The 18,901-nt window shown below is 63.9% G+C and overlaps 3 protein-coding genes across 3 annotated transcripts; 2 read left to right on the top strand and 1 right to left on the bottom strand.

Moving 5' to 3' along the window:
- The first annotated feature begins 51 nt into the window (after positions 1-51).
- Positions 52-2,290, top strand: CHLRE_16g670755v5 (uncharacterized protein). The gene has a single exon (XM_043071157.1). The coding sequence runs from the start codon at positions 829-831 to the stop codon at positions 1,012-1,014; it is 186 nt and encodes a 61-aa protein (XP_042915871.1). The 5' UTR covers positions 52-828; the 3' UTR covers positions 1,015-2,290.
- Positions 2,291-3,361: 1,071 nt separating this feature from the next.
- On the top strand, positions 3,362-15,107 carry CHLRE_16g670754v5 (uncharacterized protein). The gene is made up of 19 exons (XM_043071156.1): positions 3,362-4,079; positions 4,542-4,622; positions 5,260-5,345; positions 5,502-6,372; positions 6,669-6,752; positions 7,375-7,477; positions 7,713-7,842; positions 8,181-8,242; positions 8,522-8,604; positions 8,944-9,009; positions 9,315-9,463; positions 9,992-10,076; positions 10,488-10,583; positions 10,941-11,085; positions 11,459-11,535; positions 11,718-11,835; positions 12,214-12,995; positions 13,180-13,302; positions 13,643-15,107. The coding sequence occupies exons 1-19, from the start codon at positions 3,732-3,734 to the stop codon at positions 14,345-14,347; spliced, it is 4,194 nt and encodes a 1,397-aa protein (XP_042915870.1). The 5' UTR covers positions 3,362-3,731; the 3' UTR covers positions 14,348-15,107.
- Positions 15,108-15,158: 51 nt separating this feature from the next.
- Positions 15,159-18,831, bottom strand: CHLRE_16g670750v5 (uncharacterized protein). Its single transcript, XM_043071155.1, has 8 exons — positions 18,594-18,831; positions 18,203-18,287; positions 17,683-17,750; positions 17,312-17,395; positions 16,689-16,757; positions 16,280-16,413; positions 15,870-15,959; positions 15,159-15,651 (listed from the first exon to the last, which is right to left on the bottom strand). Exons 1-8 carry the CDS (start codon positions 18,768-18,770, stop codon positions 15,624-15,626), a joined length of 735 nt encoding a protein of 244 aa, XP_042915869.1. The 5' UTR covers positions 18,771-18,831; the 3' UTR covers positions 15,159-15,623.
- Positions 18,832-18,901: the final 70 nt, after the last annotated feature.

The raw sequence follows: 18,901 nt of genomic DNA, 5'->3' as shown, positions 1-18,901 counted from the left end.
CGCCGGGCTCGCACGACTAGGCTCGAGCACCTGACGTACAGAAGAGGGAAGAGCCGTGTATGCGCGAACAACGTGTGGGCAATGGCGGCGGGCGTGCATGGAGGCTGGGGGGGTATTAAGTCCCGCCATTTCAGCACGTGGGCGTGTGCTTTGGCAGCCCAAAAATAGAGCTCACGAGGAAAGTAAAAAAGCCAACAACGCCTAGGTCACCTCTAGCTAGTGTCACCTCAAGTAGCTCGGACCACAGCTTTCCTGCACCTTTGCATGGCCACATTTCAACGCCACAGTCAGGCCCGATGTGGTGCCAGTTAGGACCGCGAGTAGCATCGGGAGTCGCATCGGGTCCACCATGGCACTAAGGTAAATCAGACGTGTGTAAGGAAGCGTGAGGAAGCTATAGAAGGCAATATCGGGGGCCAGCAGCGAATGTACGGCAGTTTAGAATCCATAGCCCCTTTGAAGCGCCCATGCAGCCGCAGCTTCTCCGAACAGGCGTTTACGTGTAGACACTTATTTGCACACGCGCCCCTGACAAGCGGAGCGCCTAGAAGCACCACAGCAGCGCAACCGAAGCCTCGCTCGGCAATGGCCGCCTCAACCCAATCGCTTTGTTCATGCAGCATTGCATACAGCATGCGCCGCCTTGTGTCCTGCCTGGTTTCGCCAAACCCAGCGTGGCACAGAGGATACGGTAGACAGAGCGTACCCTGTTCCCGGGGCCACTTGGCAGCAGTCTCAGCACCGCGCGTCTTGCGTCTTGCGCGACAATTCTCTCCCGCCCCGCTCTGACGGCAGGACCGCGTAGCGGGTGGTAGCGGGTGTGGCCGGATGCACCTCGTCCGCACGTGCAATGACGTGAATCGGACGACCGGCAGGGCACCGGAGTGCCGCAGCCACGATGATCATACGGCATCGGAACACGCAACGGTGGGATGGGATGAGAGCCGCAACGCAGCCCACCCCCAGGAACTGGATAAATGGACAACCGAACAGTCAACAGACACCAGAAGCTGAGAAGCACAAGTAAAGCCACGCACAGCAGTAGAGCGCCGATGAGGCAATAAACACGCGCAAGAATCGACAACAAAACGCAATCACCCCGAGCCCATGGGCGCCGCCGTGCCGCCGCCAGGCCGCCTCCACACGGCCTGCGGCACTAGCTGCACCACCGGCTGCCGTGGCATGAGCCGCGGCCGTTCTGGGCAGGCAGTCCACCTCCGGCTCTGAAGCCACGCCCGCAGCCTCGTCGGCGCCAGGGTGCAGAGGTCGCGCCGTACCGCAGGCAGCAGCGGCCCCGTGGAAGGGCGGGGGCGAGGGGTGGCCCCGCTGCTAGCTGCGTCGCCACCAGCGCCTATTGCGCCGAGCAATGCTGCCAGGGAGTGGAAATGCATCGAGGCGAGGTAGCGGAAGGGGAGAGGGCGAGCGCCGGAGGGTACTACGGTACGATGGAGCTCGCTATGCTATCAGGCTTCATTCCCGCCTGGCCCTTCGGTCCCCCCAGACCTCCAGCGCAGCAAACGCCGCATGCAAACGGTAGTCTGCAATCCTAGAACATTATTCTGCACGAACGCATGAACGCTTCATTTCTCGTCAACGTGCATGGGTCAGCCGCAGAGCCACTCCCATTGTCGGCTCATACACATGCACGCACGTTATCCTGACTTGCACATGCACGGCATCAATGCCAGGGGAGGCGCCTTCTGCTGTCAATATCTCCCTCTTGCCTTGTCAAGGACAGCGCTGCAATCATCCAATCCTGGCACACGCATACGCACGCACGCAAGGCAATGTTACGCAGGAAGAGGCCTCAAGCACAGGTTTGGCTCATAACTGCCTCAGCAGGTCCCTCGTGTAATCAGTCTCGAATGCACGCACGAACCCTGTATGTCGGGATGGGCAAGTGAGCCCTGAAGGCTGAAGCCACCCACAGAGCGGGCCCGCGCGGCCCAGGCCCGCCATGCTTGCGGCAGTACGTGCTTCACCGGCACGTACTGGTTGTTTCGTACGGGTAGTGTCCTTGTTAGTGATGAGTTTGCTGCTTTACAGGAGGTGAGGCCCACAATGTGCCGGGTGCGTGTGATGCCCCGACCTGTGCTTGTAATGCAGCCAGGGGTGCAGGGCGTTGCCGGGATCACAGATGTGAGCACTGCGTTTGGGCATAGCGCTGCTTAGGTTGTCAGGTGGTCGGCTGCTCAGCGATTGAAGAGTGCTTACAACATGACAGATTGACAGGCCACCGTCGTGCCGCACACACTTGGGCTGGCTCCTCGCTCTGTAACGCTGCATGCCTTGGCCATCGCCGGAAACAGATGGGCTGGCACGGGGCAGGCTAGTGATTTGTGCAGCTGTCATCTTGCAGGGACAAGCAGCTGTGATGATGGTGGGGGCTGCCGTGCAGCACAGCCAGCGGGCGCCGCGGTGGCCGCGCTTGAGCCGCTACATGCCAACTGCACCAGCAGAATCCAGGCCTGCAACTGGACAAGTGGAGTAGGGCATGAGGGACGGGGGGATGCAGCTGGGGAAAGAGCTTCACGAATGGGGCATTCAGCACCGTAATTTGGGTGAAGGGGCGGTGCGAGCCGCGGGCAGGCTGCAAGGCGGCTGTGGAGCCAGCAGTCAGGAAGCCGTGTCCATCCTTCGCTACAGGTCAGGAGCGGTCAGGAGTAAGGCTTTCGCACAGGCCGGGTCTCCGTAGCATATGCCGTCGTGTAAGGCTGATCCTGCGAGTGCTTCCAAAGGAGTGGAAGGCAGCGGCGGCTGGTTATCGGGGCCGGGTTAAAGGCTCATACGGGCTCATTGACGAGTGTTGCGGAACTAATGCGTACGTAGACCAGAGCGGAAGGCGGAGTGGGCTTGCAGGCGGCACGAGAGTAGGCAGTCAGTAGCGCAAGTTGCGAATTCACAACGAAAACTGAAATCGGCTGAAACGACAGGTTGACCGTGGTTGACAGAGCCAGTGGCGTACATGGTCAGACGCATGAGACTGTATATTATATCGGCGTGTGTACACGCCAGCTCTGCACTCCGGTGGACTTTTCGTGGACCCCTCCTCACTCTCCTCTGGAAGTACAGCAAGTCCAAGCTCTCCCTGCAACAGGCTCATCTTCCGGCTCCCCATTCACGAACTGTGCCTACCCCACCCATCCGCCCCCTCCCACCCATCAGCAGGGAACGTCCATCCTGTCTCCCATGTACCACCGAACGCGCACAGCCCCACCATGGATATTCCGGCGCGTGGGCTGGACTGTAGTTCAGGGGGCCCTCTCATCATACACAGCCGGCTTCGCCGCTTCGGCCCGCCATCGGCGACACCGGCTGCAAAATCCGCATTACATTTGGACGCTGTATCTGTGCCGTTGACCCAATTTGAACGATACCAAGTTATGTGGATCGGCACACAACTGACACAATACGGTCTTCCAGTCTTCGGCGAAGAGTTGTCAGAGCCACCCCAGCTTCGCAGCGCTGCTTGCTGAGGGTAGCAATATGACTATAGAAGTAAACGTGATACAGATGGAATGCGTCTTGGAGGATACACTTCAATGAATACAGGCATGGCACCGGCAACGGGCCGGGGTTCCTTGCAGTTAAGCCAACACCTGCCTTTGGCCTCTTAAAGCTCGAAACAGTTTATGAGGTGTCGCGCTCTAGCAGGCAGAAAGCAACAAAGCGACTGCTTCTCAAAACAACTGTCGCCTGAGCAATATATAGCTGGATTTTGAAGAGCAGGAATGTCTGCTTCGGCAGGACGTGGGGCGGGTCAGGCGACTGGGCGGTCATCGACAACCCCGCCAGTCACTGGCGCCGCAGACAACGCCAGCGGGCGTGCGACAGGAGGGGCGAGGGCCGCGGGAACACACCGATTAGCTCAGGCCGTTTCCGCGCCTCCCCGCGTTGATGAGGGCGCTGGCTCCCAAGCCCGGTCCGAGCCATGGTGGAAGGCCCCGAGCACGTCCCTTCTCAACCTACTGCCCAGTCGCCGCGCCCGCGCGAATGACCCGCTCAAGCGGCTCCACCTTGGGCACTCGGAGCCCACGGATGCCGTGACACGTCAGGACAGCTCCTTGACCATGACCACCGTGAGTGGGACTTGAGGAGGTGGCGGGGGGAGGGAGGGGCAGGCGGCGTGTAGGCAGGGGCGTGCCGCGTGTCCCTGGGATGGACGGGGGGCGGGGGCGGGGGTTACCTGCCAGGCCATAAACGTGTACGGCCACGTGCAGTCCGGGCGCGGCTGGCCTGGGGCCGCTGTGTCTGCCGTGTGCGGTGCGTGTCTGGGTTGAGGGGTAGGGGCCTCGGCGGCGCGATTGCACTGAGGCCGGGAAGCTCAAGCAGGGGGTATGGGCGTGGGGTATGGGGCGGCCGGACGTGTGGGGCCAGCGGGGCACTCTGCCCCGGGGGAGTGTCGTGCCCGGGCCGAACAATAAAGCCCCGGGGGGGGCCAGGGGGGGGCTTTGGGGGCGTGGGGTCACCAGCAGCGCTGGCAGCGCGCCTCGCCGCGTGCCTGACTCGAACCCCATCTGGTTCCCCGGCCGGGCACGCAGGTCAGCGAGTCTACGGGGCTCAAGGAGGAGAAGTGGCTGTGGACGGTCCTCAGGTCATGGATGCCCACCGCATCAGCCCAGGTGGGTGCCGGGGGATGTGGGGTTTGGGGTTGGGGTTGGGGGACGGGAATGGGGGCGGGAATGGGGTTGGGGGTTGGGGTTGGGGTTGGGGTTGGGGTTGGGGTTGGGTTGGGGGGCGGGAATGGGGTGCGGGCCCTGTGAGGGAAAGCGTTTGGGTGGGCGGGAGGGATGTGCGCGTGTGATCGCGTGGTTGGGTGGGTGTTCCTCAGGACAACAGGGTTGAAGTGCAGTCAGTGCACTGGGTCAAAATCGTGTCTGCTGGCATGCCTCATGCGGCCCCGTAGCACTCCGTTGAAGGCGCCCGTAGGGTTGGGAGGAGGCTACAGCCCGCGCACGTAGGGTTGGGAGGAGGCTACAGCCCGCGCACGTAGGGTGGGAGGAGGCCACAGCCCGCGCACGTAGGGTGGGGAGGAGGCTACAGCCCGCGCACGTAGGGTGGGGAGGAGGCTACAGCCCGCGCACGTAGGGTTGGGAGGAGGCTACAGCCCGCGCACGTCCTGCTGAAGCCAGGAGGGAGGCTGACACGGCCGCTAGCCGAGCTTCCCAGTGCCAACCCGTTGATGCACCGCAACCCGACTCCCGCTCCCGACACCCGTCACGCGGCCCCCGACCCCCATGCTCGCGCGCACGTGTGCAGATGCGCCGCGCCCCGGCCATAGTGAAGCTGCAGGCGTTCTTCAAATTCTCATTCGAGCAGTTTGAGACCGAGGAGAGCACACTGCAGTGAGTCCGGGGTTCTGGGCGCCGTTGCCCTCGCCGGGGGTAGCACTGGGGGGTTGAAGGCGTGTTGCTTGTATAGTTGTGTACCTTGCGTGCGTGCCGTACCGTGCGTGCCGCCTAACTAGGCATGCCCGGAACCACGCACTCTGACCCTTTCAGGGATGCAGAGGATGAGACTCGGCGCTTTATCCGAGACATGCAGGACCGCGCGCAGGAGGTGGCGGCGGAGCGGGGCGACGGTGACGAGGACGGCGGCGGCGGCGGCGGCGGCGGCGGCGGGGATGTCAGCCCGCGGCCGCAGGAGCGGGACCGGCAGCAGGAGCGGGAGCGGCGCGGCGAGGCGGGCGAGGAGGAGGCGGGTGGGCGGGGAGACGAGGGCAGGCAGTGCAGTGGGGAGGTTGCGATTGGGATGGCAACGCCCGAGCTGGCGTCACCGCGGCGGGCGGAACTGGTTGGGTCGGCGATGCAGGAGGTGGCGGCGAGCAGTGGCAGCGGTGGATCGGACTCACCGATGGCAGGAGACCAGCTGGACTCGCCACACAGTGGCCATCCCCGTCATGGCCACCATGCAAACCACGACCACCGGGCCAGCGGCAGCCGCAGCGGTAGCGGCAGCGGCGCCCGCGCAGGGGCCGGCAGGGGCGAGGCAGAGGCGGGCGCGGAGCGCGGCAGCCGCGGCAGCGCAGGACGGCAGCCGCCCGCCGCCGGCGCACGTGTCGGAGGGCTTGGCAGCGATGGCGGCGGCGGCGCCGCCACATCGGGGCCAATCGGCGCCGCTGGGTCCGCAGCCGACACGGCCTCCCGGCGGCGGCCGGCGCAGCGCTTCTCGCTGGCGCGTGTGTCGGAGGCGTTGGCCGCGAGTCGGCGGTTCTCGGAGGCTGCAGGCAGTGGCGCGCTGAGCGTGATGGCGCACGCAGTGGCGCCGGCGGCGGAGCTGGCGAAGGCGGTGGGGGAGGAGCTCAACCCCACAGACATGTTGAGAGATGTGGCAGATGTGGCCACGGCCTTTGGCGCGGGGCCGGGTCTCAAGGTGGGTTGATGGAGGTGGTGGGTTGGTGGAGGGGGTGGGGGTTGATGGAGTGGACGGCTGTGTGGCGCCGAGGGCTGTGGGTTGGAGGGCCGTGGGTTGTGCGGCGGCAGATGCTGGACGTGAGGTGCGTGCGTGGCTTGCGTGCAGAGGCCGGCATGTACCCTTGCACCCCGGGCCCCCACTTTCTGAGGCCACCTCCTCGCTCCTTTGCGTAAGGCTCGGTTGAGTTTGCGCGGGTATCTACAGCCCCCTCCCCCACTTCTTGAACAATCATGAATGTATTCCCCCACCCACAGGTGCACTACTACCTGGCCCCATCCGTGTCCAACTACCTGCGCATCATCTTCCTAGACCCGGTGCACCCCAACTCCATGTTCAAGGTGGGAGGAGGCTGGGGGCAGGGGGGCAGCAGGGCCGCGGGGGTTGCGGTTTGGCGCGTTCGAGGCGTTTGAGAGGCAGGCGTTTGAGGAGGGGGGTTGGTTGGTGGCGGGGTCCTGGTGTGTTGGGGGCCTGTGAGGTGGGGATGGTGTCTACGGGCGGGGGTGGGGGCCAGGAGGCACAGGCCGGAGGCTGAAACACGGGGTACCAGCGGTACCCGGGTGTCCACCAGGCAACAGCTGCCAGCCAGAGCCCTTGCGGCGCCCAGCCCTCTCTTCCTTGTGGTTGTCCGCCGATGCCCCTGCCGCCTGTGCCCCTCCAAACCGTGCCTCTGACCGCACCGTCCTGTATGAACGGTTAAACCCCTGGCCTACCCCGCCTCGCCTCTGTGTGTGTGTGTGCGCATGTGTGCGCGTGTGCGTGTGTATGTGTGTGTGTGTGTGTGTGTGTGTGTGTGTTAAACACAAAAACAAACGGAACAAACCCTCGCCTCTGTGTGTGTGTGTGCGCATGTGTGCGCGTGTGCGTGTGTGTGTGTGTGTGTGTGTGTGTGTGTTTGCGCGTATGGTGTCTTACAACACGAAACTCAAGCCCGCGTGTTTGTGTGTGCGCATGTGTGCACAGGTGCTATGGGACTTCTTGTACCTCGGCATCAACACTTGGATCCTGCTGGTCACCCCGCTGCTCATCGTGTTCGTGGACAACATGCGCATCTCCACACGGCTGGGTGGGTGGGCCGGTGATTGGGCGGCGGGAGGGCCCTCATCGGAGGGGGGAGTGAGAGCGTGTGCAGGACGCATGTAATATATTGAAGGCTGTGTGCGAGCGCCAAGTGGAAAGAACCCTGCTCAACATCGGAGTCCATACAACAAAAACACTGCCGGTGTTTCGCCAAGCACAACACAACACAACACAGGCTACATGGCACTACACACCGCAATGGAACGCAACCCGTGTCGCAGGCCGCTTCGAGTTCGCCATCGACCTGCTATGCATGCTGGATGTGCTGATGTATTTCCGCACAGCCATCATGTGTGACGACTTCAGGGTAAAGGCCAGCCGCACCGCCATCGCACGAGTCTACATGCGCACGTGCGTGAGCCCTTCCGGGGCTGGGAGGGTTGCAGGACGCGCGGATGCACGGCTGCGACTCAAAGGGGGGTTACACGCATTAAGTTTACGCAGTGGGGGGGGGGTGGCCGTTCATGGAGACCAGGTAGTTTAGTCCCATCCCAAGTAAGCCAGGGGGGGTTAGCCGTGGATTGGGGATGGAGAGATGGGGGGTTTAGATTATTCCGAAGACGAGTAAACCAAGAGCCAGGGGTGGTGATGGGGGGGTGGCGGAAGCGCCTGGGATCGAGGACCGATACAGTGCCCTGCCCGTTCCGACCAACTTGCAAGCCAGTTAGCCAGCCCCTTTGTTGACACAGGTGGGGTGTGCTAGACATGCTGGCGTGCATCCCCTTCCTGACGATCATCAACATCTACGAGCGTGAGTCATGGGGTCGTGGGGTTGGCAAATGCGGGCTTGCGGGATGGAGACATCCAGCTGTGTTGTGTTGTGTGTCCCTGTGTCTGAAAACATCAGGGATGATCCATGACCTGTTATGTGCATCATTGCCTTGGCTGGCCGTTTGGCCTGTTGCACGTGCTAGTCTCCACGCTTCACGCATGCACTCTCACGCACTCTTATGCATTCTCGTGGGCAGCCCGTTGGAGCCGCTTTCCGAAGCGCTGGACACCTGCCTCCTTTGCTTTCCTCGTCCCGCAGATGGCAACCCCTTCTCGCGGCCTGTGCTGCTGTTCCGCCTGACGCGGCTGACCAAGATGCTGCGCATGCCGCACATTATCGCGGTGAGCCCGCCCCCCGCACTGCTTGGCTGGGGCCGCATGGCTGGATGGATGGGTGGTGGGGCGCGCTGGTGGGCCTTTGCTTGCACAAGTGTAGCGACAGGGGGCAGGCGGGGTGGGCGAGGGGCCGGGGCCAGTGGCGCAAGGGCCGTGGGAAGTCGCTTGGGGGGGTAAGTTGGGTCGCCCGGATGGGGCACGTCACGTCACGTCACGGCACGTTTTGCGGGTGGGAGCGCAACGCGACCCGTCCCCACGCCGCCCGAGCACGGCGCTGCTGCTGGAATGGTGGTCATTCCTTTTTTGCCCCGCTTGTTGGCTCCGCGCTGCGCGCTCCCCTCACAGAGCAACAACGTGAACGCCTATCTGGAGGCGAAGGTGTTCAAACGCAAGGGTCTGGTGCCGCTGCTGGTGAGAGGCTGCCGTATGTGCGGCCGGGTGTGCGGTCTGTGTGTGCCGTAGGTGTGGGGTGTGGGGCCAAGTCGGTGCCACCCGTTTGCCTGCCTTGACCGTTGCTCCCGCCCCGCTCCACCCTCCCCGATCCCGCCTGACCGCTCCTCCCTCCCCGCTCCCGCCCCACACCCCGCCCGCACCCCTACTCAGACCCACACCCCCGCAACCCATACCCACACCCATACACCCACCCCCATACACCCGCACCCATACGCCCACACACCCACACACCCACACACCCTCGTTCACCCCCAACCACCCAGGTGCTGCTGACGGCGCTGTTCGTGACGATGCACCACATGTCGTGCTACTACTACTACGTGGGGGTGGTGGTCACGGAGAACTTCACAGACACGGACGTGCCCAGCTGGGTGCTGGCGGAGGGTCTGCAGGACATGGAGGCGCCGGCCAGGTGTGGGGGGAGGCAGGCGGGCAGGGGGAGGCGGGGGGAGGCGGGGGCAGGGGGGTTAGCCGTGGGGGGTAGGCGTTGATGAGTATTGTATGGGGGAGGGGGGTAGCCGTTCATGCGAACGGTGTGTATCAAGATGGAAGTAGGGGGAGGGGCAGCCGTTCATCCGGAGAACGGAGCGGTGAAGTTGCAACTATGTGAAATGCTGACGTCCGGTAGGAACAGCGGGTAGAGGGGAGGGGGGCGGAGCCGCGGGGGCGCAGGAGGGATGAGGTGTGGGGGGGGGAGGGCGAGGAGCAGCAGGGGGCGGGCGAGCAGGGAAAGGCCCCGACCAGCCAACACCAACCATCTCAACCCCACCGCCACACACGGCGCCACCCCTGGACGCCGGCATTTCACCGTGCAGGGACGTCTGCCCCCAGCTCCACATCTGCCCGCACGCCCCTCCCCTGGCACTTCATACTTGTACTTTTCAGTCACTCCCTTCTCTTGCCTGTCCCCCCCCTCCCACACACACGCACACACGCACAGGTACATGGTGTCTCTGTACTTCACCATGTACACCTTCCTCACGGTGGGCTACGGCGATGTGGCGGTAGTGAACATCGCGGACAAGGTGAGAGGCGCGATGGGGGGGGGCAAGCGGGCGGAAGGAGGGGCGTAGAGCGTGTGATTGAAAAGCAAAACGAAGGCCCGCCCTGTGTGTGTGTGTGTGTGTGTGTGTGTGTGTTTGTGTGTGCGTGTGTATATGTGTGGTAAGGGACATGGACGAGCCAACGCAGCGGCACACACGGGTCGTGCCCGGCCCCCTGCCGCGGTGAACCGCCTTCCACCCCGTCGCCGCGCGCTCCCCCGACCCTCTCCCCCCCCCCCCGCTGGACGACTACGTGACACCTGTACCATTGCTCCTGGCTACGCCCTCTCGTCTGAATATAACATGCATGGACCCCCCCCCTGGCTACGACTTCACTTCGTAAACTTAATGCATGTAAACCCCCCCCCCACACACACACACACATACACACAGATCTGGGCCATCGCCACGGCCATCCTGGGCATTGTGATGGTGGGCTGGTTCATGGGCGCTGTGGCGGCCTACATGGGAGGCACCGGCGGCATGGAGGTGGGGGGGAGGGAGGGAGGGTTTGGTGGGAGAGGGTGACGAGAACCAAGGAGGTCGTGGTGGGGACGGGGGAAAAGGGGATGCCGGGGCACGCCTGCGGGGGGAAGGGGGGCTACACATACATTCGCAGCAGGGGCGCCTGTTCCCGCCTCATCCAGCACCCTCTCACAAATGGGAGTCCGCGCTCGCATGGCAGCTCCAAACTCCTAAACTCTCATACACACACCTGCTTCCTGTGCCCTACACAACACATTCTTCCTCCTTCAGCCTGTTTGCGCTGACGCACCCCACCCACCACCACACCCACCCACCCACCCACCCACCCACCCACCCACCCCCCGCCCCCCCCCTCGCCAGGCGGAGCTGGCCCAGCGGCGTCAGGACGTGTTCCAGTTCATCCGCAAGCGCCGCATCCGCTCCCACACCGCCCGACAGCTGCGGCGCTACCACGACAGCTGCATGGGCCGCACGCTGGGGGACAACGACCTCGAGGTCATACGAGGTGGGGGAGAGGAGGGGGAGGGGGCGGTGGGGGGTTGTAGATACCAGCCCAAACTAAACCAAACCAAACCCAATGCAATAGAGCGAGGAGAGCGTGGCGGGCGGTGGGGGGGATAGGCGGCTGTGGGGTTGGTTGGTTGGGCGGGGGGGAGGCACGGAGGGAGGGAGGCGCGGTACAATCAAGCATTGTGAGCGGAGTGGGTGTGGGTGCAAACACCGATGTACATGCAAACGCAACAACCCACACAAACGCGCGCGCGTACGCGGTCCTTTTGTGCTTCTCTTTCTGGTCTGCCTTGTGCTCTCTGGCGCGCCCTGCCTGGTCACACAAACGCAATCGCACGCCGTCACGCCCCACCACACCGCCCGTGCAGGCCTGCCGCGCGTGCTGCGCACAGAGGTCACTCTCACGCTGTACGCCGAAACTGTCAAGAAGGTGCCGTTCATGCAGGTGAGTGAGTGCACGGTGCGGGGCGGGTGGGCGGGGACCGCACCACCTGGCTGTTGCCGCCACCACCACCCCATGTGTGCCACCACCACCACCACCACCACCACCACCACCACCACCACCACCACCACCACCACCACCACCACCACCACCACCACCACCGCATCCCCTCCACTACCCCGCAGACGCGGCCGCCCCAGTTTGTGGTGGACCTGCTGCTGCGGCTCAAGATGAGGCTGTACGACAAGGGAGAGTACGTCGTACACGAGGGCGAGATCGGCCGGGAGATATACTTCCTGTCGGGTGAGCAGCAGCGCACGCCGCGCGGCGTGTCGTTGACACCGTGTGTGGTGCCGTACTCCCCAATCCGGCACTGTGTATGGCCCCTCTGAACCCAGCCTGCGCTGCTCCCACGCGGGGGATTTGTTTCTCAGGCCTGTGCGCGGCAACCTGCTTAGCCCCTGCTCTGCCACTCCCGCTTCCCTCTCCTCCCGCCCGCCCCCCCTTCGTCTGCGGTCTTCAGTGCATCCTGTACCGCTTTTCCAATATCCTTGCAACCCCCCAAACCGTTCGCACGAATGGCTCCCCACGATTGCTACTTTCCCCCGTCCTACCTAACGAACCATGAATGTAACCCCCCATGTTTTAACCTCGCAACCCCCTTCCCCCCTCCCCCCGCAGTCGGCGAGCTGAGGGTGCAGCGCGAGGTGCTGCCAGAGCCCCACGGAGCCCACGACGCAGCCGGCACCCACCGCCACACCCCCGGCCGCAAGCACGGCGCCGGGCGCAAGCACCTGACCGTCATGTCGCGCATCTTCGGTCGCGCCCTCCCCACCAGCATCGCCCGCATGGCCTCCCGCGCCGCGCCCGGGCCGCCCAGCGGGCCGCTGCTGCTGCCGGCATCGTCCCTGTTGGATGCCGTCGCCGACCGCGTCGCTAGCTTCGCAGGCTCGGCAGCTCCCGAGGTAACAACAGCAACAGCAGCAGCAGCAGCAGCAGCAGCAGCAGCAGCAGCAGCCGCTACGCCGGCGGGCGCGGCGACGCCCGAGCACAGCGTCACGCCTCATATACTTACACCGGCGGCCACTCAGGAGCACCTGCCCGCCGCTCCGACCTCCGGCCCCCTACCCGCACCCGCACCCGCACCCGGGCCGCACACCACCACCACCCCCACCTACGCATTGGAGCACGCCGCGTCGGCGCCGGCGGCGCCAGCCGCCGCCGCGGCCGCCGCAGGCGGCGGCGGCGGCGGGGACGGAGACAGAGAAGGCAGCGGAAGTGGCCGAGGCAAGGCCGGCCGGGGCGCCGGCAAGGCGCCGCGTCAAGACGTGCTGTTGAGTGTGTTGTCGGCTGTGCCGCCGCCCGCGTACCTGCCGGGTATGGCGCGGGCGACGCCGGGCCATGCCAAGGGCGGCGGGCGCCACGTGATGCACCCCGTGGTGGTGCCGCTCGGCACAATCAAGGTGGGAGGGGAGGGGAGGGGAGGGGAGGGGAGGGGAGGAGAGGAGCTCGCGTGTATTTTGTGGGTGGGGATTTCGGTTGGTCCGTTGTGGGGCTTTGTTTATGTACGGCTATGCCCCCTGTGGCTGTCTGATTGGATGCTGAAGGCAGGCCCCGACCTCCCTACTCCTGGCTCCAACCCCGCAGCCCGGCGGCCACTTTGGCTTCGCCAGCTGCCTGTTGGGGCTGCCGCGTCTTAACAGTGTACTGGCGGCAATACCCAGTGAGGTGCTGGTGCTGGTGCGGGAGGACGTGGACGCGCTCATTGCGGTGAGTGTGTGTGAGGGGAAGGAGGGATGGGGCTGGCTGGCGGGATGGGGAGGGAGGGGGGGATTGTATGTTAGTATGTACCAGCCCAAATTAAAACCAAACCAAGCCAAACTAGCAGATCACAGGCAGAGGCGTCAGTTGCAAGGGAGGGGCGGGAGGGGCGGGGCGGCAAGGCGGTGGGTAGGAAGGGGGCGCAACCGGCCACAACCAGCAACTGTGGATAAACGCTTTAGCCGATGAATGCAGCGTACTTTTCGTGTAATTATTACTCGCTTACTCTGCCAGCATTTGAGTGTCCTCGCCGGGCTCTGTCGAATATTTTATTTCCCGCCCACAACAGGAGTGGCCGGACATCTTTGACGACGACGACCTGCAGCCGGCGGTGGCGCGCCAGCGCTCCTTCTGCTTGCGTGAGCGGCCGCTAGTCCATGCCGACAGCATGGCCTCCCTCGGTGTGGACCGATTCGGGGGCCCGCGTGGTGTCATAAGCGTGAAGCCCCGCCGCGTCACCGGCGAGAACGGAGCTGTGCTGCATTCCTGGCAGCCGCCGCCGGCGCCGCCGCTGACGCTGGCGCCGCCGCCGGTGCCCAGAGAGGCGTCTTTGCCGACGCCGGTGACGCCGTGGGCGGGCGCGGGAGCGGGAGCGGGCAAGCAGGCGGTGCCGGCGCAGGCGCCGCCGCAGCAGCAGCTGCCGATGTTGCCGCAGGCGGGTGGGGCTGCTGAAGGTGGGGGCGGAGGCGGAGGCGGGGGCGCAGGCGGGGGTGAGCGGGAGGTGAGGCGCGTGGTGACGCTGCAGGCCCGGAGCGACGCGGGTGCCGGCGGCGGTGCGGCGGAGGGGCAGCAGCCGCCGCGTGTGTCGGCGTCGGCACGCATGGTGCCTGCGTCCCCGGGGTCGCCGGCCCCGGCTGCACTGCATGCGGCGACCACGACGGCGGCGGCGGCGGTGATGGTGGCGCCTGCAGCTAAGCCACACAACGGCGACAGTGGTTCAGCCGCAGGCGGTGGCCGCGCTGGCGAAGTGGAGCTGTCACAGCAGCAGCACTAGACGGGCCACACGGCGTGCTTGTGGATGACAGTTCGAAGGGCGGGTTGGGGCGTGGGCGGGGCAGGCTGTGAGCCGCTGTTCCTATATGGCTAAGGACCAAGAGCGATTTGTTGCGACCCAAATGCATTCGTGTGACTGAAAGTATTACTTAAGACACTTGCATTGCACATGTCAAATGACACTTAATCGGTGTTCCGAAGGTTAACGTAGGCGGTAGCGTTGAATTGTTGTGGGATTCGCGTGAACACATGGCCGCTTACTAACGAAGACCCATCATGCTCCTGGACTCCGGGAGACATTACTGACCGTGCTTGGGGGCCAACCTTCGTGATCAAGTAGACAACATTTGCAAGTAACGTGTCAAAGACTGTGCGCATGATGTGTGCCGCATGTACAATATTAGCGTGTTGCTTGGACGTGTGTGCACACATGACCACGTTTGATGTGCCGGGCGGGTGACGGGTTCCTTTCAATGGTCAGGGAGGAGTGGGCTGATACCGGTAGACCATGTCCTTTTGTCGAGTCGAATGTTTTTTTATGGCTTGTGACGGAACATGGCAAACAGGGCTCCTATCTTAATGTCTCCATTACTTGGCCATTTTGGCCGTTTCCTAGACATTCCTCCTGGGTGCTAATGTCTGGGGCGAGACTTTGGTGGCCCGGGTTTGGGGCGAATTCCTATGGAGAAGCCCCCAAACCGCCCAGACAAAAGACGGCGGCCACCCGGCCATTTTTGTCTGGGGCTAGACCATTACCCCAAAAACAAGATACGACCCCTGATGGCAAAGTACACCGGGCGAAGGCTACTTTCAAAGAATGTATTTCACGAAGTTGCGACCTGTTTCCGCACGCACCTCCACGACTGCCTGCCACTAGGTCTGCCTGGGTTACACGCAATGCGGACCCAGTCTCAGCTCCAACTGCTATCTACCTCACTCTGGTCTTGTGGCGGGGCATCCGTACTGCGACCGAACCAATCATCTCCTCAACTGCTCCTCCATCCAAAAGCCGCGTTTCCTACTTTCCTACATGCCCGACCATGCTGCCAACCAGGCTGACAACTACCACCCGCTCAATGTCAGGACAAAATAGCCATATTTTTGCTCGGCTGTGGCCGAGCATCACATCATGCGTTGCCGCATGCCACATGCCGCTGAAACCGCAGACACGTGCCACACGCTGTCCTTCCTAGCAGCAGTCTGACACACCATCGCCAGCTCAGCGGCAAGCGGCTCAATGGGATTGCTCGAATCACCTTCCACTCCCCAATACCGCTTCACATGGTGGGCGGGTGGCCGGCGAACCTGCGAAAAGGACGATAGGACAGGCACGCGCATATGTACAACTTGTGGACCCACAGTGTAACCCCGGAGTTGCGAGACCACAACACGGGTCTCTCACTCGGCCCTTAGGGCTTCTAGCATGCCCTGTGCACATGCAGTAAACACCCGTCTCTGTTTCTGCTCCTGAGTCCTGACACCAACCCCCTCTCCTCCCTGCACGCCCCTCCTCCCTGCCTCACCGCCACATGTCGGCGGCGGCATCCAGCGGCGCAGTGGCCATGTTGGCAATGACGTTGAGCGGCGGCTTGTTGGGAGCCCAGGGGTGGGGGCTGCGCGAGGGCAGAGCGGCGGGGCGTGAGCAGCACAGGCTCTTTCCTATCGGACACATCCGCCTCGCAACAGCACGTCACCCACCCCATTGCACAGCGTTTCTCAGCAGCACGACATACTGGCCCCCTCCTGGGCAACGCCCAAACTACGGTACTGACCAGCCCACACACAGCAATCCTCCAGTCGCTCCCTCCCACCTGTCCCTCCCACTTCACGCCCCACGCCACAAACCCCACAGCACGCGCTCCCTCCCGCCCTCCCTCCTGAACCCCACGCCTGCCCCCCCCCCCCTGCCCCGCCCCCTGCTCCCCCGCCCCACCGCGTGACGGCGTGCGCCTTGGCTCCCTCGAACTTCTTGCCCAGGTGCGAGAGCAGGTCAGCGTCCACACCGGGCAGCGCGCAGAACTGCGGCCAGACCTTGTTCTCCTCGTCGTCGATGTGGTGGTACAGATGCTGCGTGCAGGCGTGCAGGGTGCGTGGGGGGAGAAAGCACAAAGGAAGGGCGTGTGCGTGTGTGACACACGAGTGCACAATGGGACATCGCATGTGCGACCACACCCATCCATCACGCACCACCCAGTCAACCACCCCCACACACCCCGCAAGCCACCCCGCAAGCCAGGCAGCCACTCCGCCACCCTCCCTACCGTCATCCCCCGCCCTTGACTCATGGAACCTGTTGGGCTCGGGCACATAACCCGCCCTCCCCTCCCCTCCCCTCCACTCACGTCCATGGCCTGCTTGAGCTTGGCTGTGTAGGCGGCCTCGCCGTCCTTCTCCACCGTCATGCGGTCCAGCTGGTGGCAGGGTTGTGGGGTCGGTGGTGGTGTGTGAGTTTGTGTGTGTGTGTGTGTGTGTGTGTGTGTGTGTGTGTGTGTGTGTGTGTGTGTGTGTGTGTGTGTGTGTGTGTGTGTGTGTGTGTGTGTGTGTTTGTGTGTGCGAGGGGGGGGGGGTGCAAGGGAGGACAGAGGGGAGGGGAGGGCAGGGATGCGAAGAGGCATGCTGGTAGCATCCGCGCTACCAGCGCGACGACACACTCCTCCTCCGTCCCCCGTTTATAACCTTCATCCTATGCGCGTGTCAAACACAGTGCCTGTTTCCTTCCCTTGTGCTCTCTCGGTCACACACACACTCACGTTCGGGGCTTCTTTGTTTGTAACACACGCACGTTCGCATGCACGATGTCGCCCCTCCCCCCTGTGCTCTTTACCACACATACACACACACACACAATTACGCGCGCACACGCATACACACAAACACAAACAGAAAGACATACACACACACGCACACACACACACTCACACACATTTAAAAACACACAATTACACACGCACGCGGTGCGCCGCACCTCGGTGAGCAGGTCCTTGATGTGCTGGTGGCCGTCCTGCCCCAGCAGCATGTCAGCGGCCTGGTCACCAAGGCGCTTGCGGATCTGCAGGGTGCGTGGTGTGCGCACGAGGGAGGGGAGGCGGTGGGGTGGGACTGGAGCAGTGGGGTGGTGGCGGAGAAGGGATGGCTGGATGTCACGTGCGACGTGATGACGGCGCGCTCGGACAGCTTGAGCCGCCAGGGAATGCATACCTCGGCCACAACCAAGTCACGTGTGCACATCCACTGGCCCACGCCCTGTCGACACACACACACACACACGCCATGCTGCCCTGCAGAGCCCCCCCCCCCACATACACACACGCACGCCCCCTCCCCCCCCTCCCCCACCTCGGGGTACATGACCTCCTCCTCCGCGCTGCTGTGCATGGCGATCTCGCGGATCAGCGCCCAGCCCACTGCGGGACGGGAGGGCAGGGGGGCGAGGGCAGGGGGTGGCAGGGGGGGTTTGCAGATACCAGCCCAAACTATACCGACCTGGCGTATGCTGTGGCAACGGAGCCTAGCTAGGGGGGCGTTGAGCGGGATGCCAGGACGATGCCAGTGACGACACGGGTGGGCTGTCTGGGCTGGCAGGCTAGCCAGCACAGCACGGGCACAAGGGCAGCGCTTCCCCCGAGTCCCTGACGGCCCAGCCGGTGCCTCGCATGTACCCGGTTGTAACGGGGGCGGTGCGCCGCCTTGCCCTCTCACCCTCACCCTCGTGCCCGCTTGCGCTGCCCGCCCCTGCAGCTGGCGTGTTAAGAGTCCAGGGCAGTATCGTATTACCCTGGGCTGCTTGCCACGACATTCCCCCGCCAAGCGTCGTGCGGCATTCCCCCTCCCCCCACACGCACGCACGCACACTCACGCTTCTGCTTCATCTCGCCGTTCATGTTGGGGCCCTGGTACTCGTTCCACAGGTTCTTGAACTTGGCGTGGTCCTGGTTGATCATCTGCGGAGAGAGGGCGCGTGCAGGTGCGGGGGCGACCCGTCAGCAGCAGACGCAACACACGAAGCAGCAGGTTGCGAGGAGTACCGTAGTGCTCCCGGTGCTTCAGCTTATTGTCCGGTCCGCATACCGCCGACCAGAGTGGCGCCTGGAGCAACCCGGGCTCGCGCATTCGCCGTGTCGCCGTGAGAGCGCGCAGCCGGTGCCCCGTGGGTCCGTGTCGCACACCGGCCACAAAAGCTGCAGCCACCTTCTCGCACTCCCGCATTGCGGTGAAAAAACACACGCACGCAGTCTACACGTACGCACCGAGATGATGGAGGGGCTGCCCATTGTGGTGGCCATGGCGCGGAGCGAGGCAAACAGCGAAGCAGGCGCGGAGGAAGCGTAGGAGGAGGAGCTGGCGAGCAGGGGGCGGGCGGCGCGGGCGGCCAAGGACGACTGGGACAGCTGCAGACGGGCGGTTGCAGCGCGCAGCAGTAGCATGAAAGTGCTAGCGACTGGGGAGTGCAGTTGTTACTCTGCCGCGTGTTGGGCTGGTTCAAAGCTGAGGTTCACGTTTTGCCGGTGTTTGGAAGACTGATATAGGCGCTCGACCCACACTCCGGCTGGTCCCA

Source organism: Chlamydomonas reinhardtii, chromosome 16 (genome assembly GCF_000002595.2).
Source record: "Chlamydomonas reinhardtii strain CC-503 cw92 mt+ chromosome 16, whole genome shotgun sequence".
Taxonomy (NCBI): Eukaryota; Viridiplantae; Chlorophyta; class Chlorophyceae; order Chlamydomonadales; family Chlamydomonadaceae; genus Chlamydomonas; species Chlamydomonas reinhardtii.
Note: the sequence above shows the minus strand (reverse complement) of the source record. Positions and strands in the feature narration are given on the sequence as shown.

Excerpts from the sequence above, each read along its gene's own strand:
- CHLRE_16g670750v5 (XM_043071155.1), bottom strand. The coding sequence starts at position 18,770 with ATGCTACTGCTGCGCGCTGCAACCGCCCGTCTGCAGCTGTCCCAGTCG. Across the intron at positions 16,758-17,311 it reads TCAAGGACCTGCTCACCGAG|CTGGACCGCATGACGGTGGA; the intron begins GTGCGGCGCACC and ends CCCTGCCACCAG. Across the intron at positions 15,960-16,279 it reads AAGGCGCACGCCGTCACGCG|CCCCCACCCCTGGGCTCCCA; the intron begins GTGGGGCGGGGG and ends GCCCTCGCGCAG.
- CHLRE_16g670754v5 (XM_043071156.1), top strand. The coding sequence starts at position 3,732 with ATGTCTGCTTCGGCAGGACGTGGGGCGGGTCAGGCGACTGGGCGGTCA. Across the intron at positions 8,605-8,943 it reads GCATGCCGCACATTATCGCG|AGCAACAACGTGAACGCCTA; the intron begins GTGAGCCCGCCC and ends CTCCCCTCACAG. Across the intron at positions 11,536-11,717 it reads AGAAGGTGCCGTTCATGCAG|ACGCGGCCGCCCCAGTTTGT; the intron begins GTGAGTGAGTGC and ends ACTACCCCGCAG.
- CHLRE_16g670755v5 (XM_043071157.1), top strand. The coding sequence starts at position 829 with ATGCACCTCGTCCGCACGTGCAATGACGTGAATCGGACGACCGGCAGG.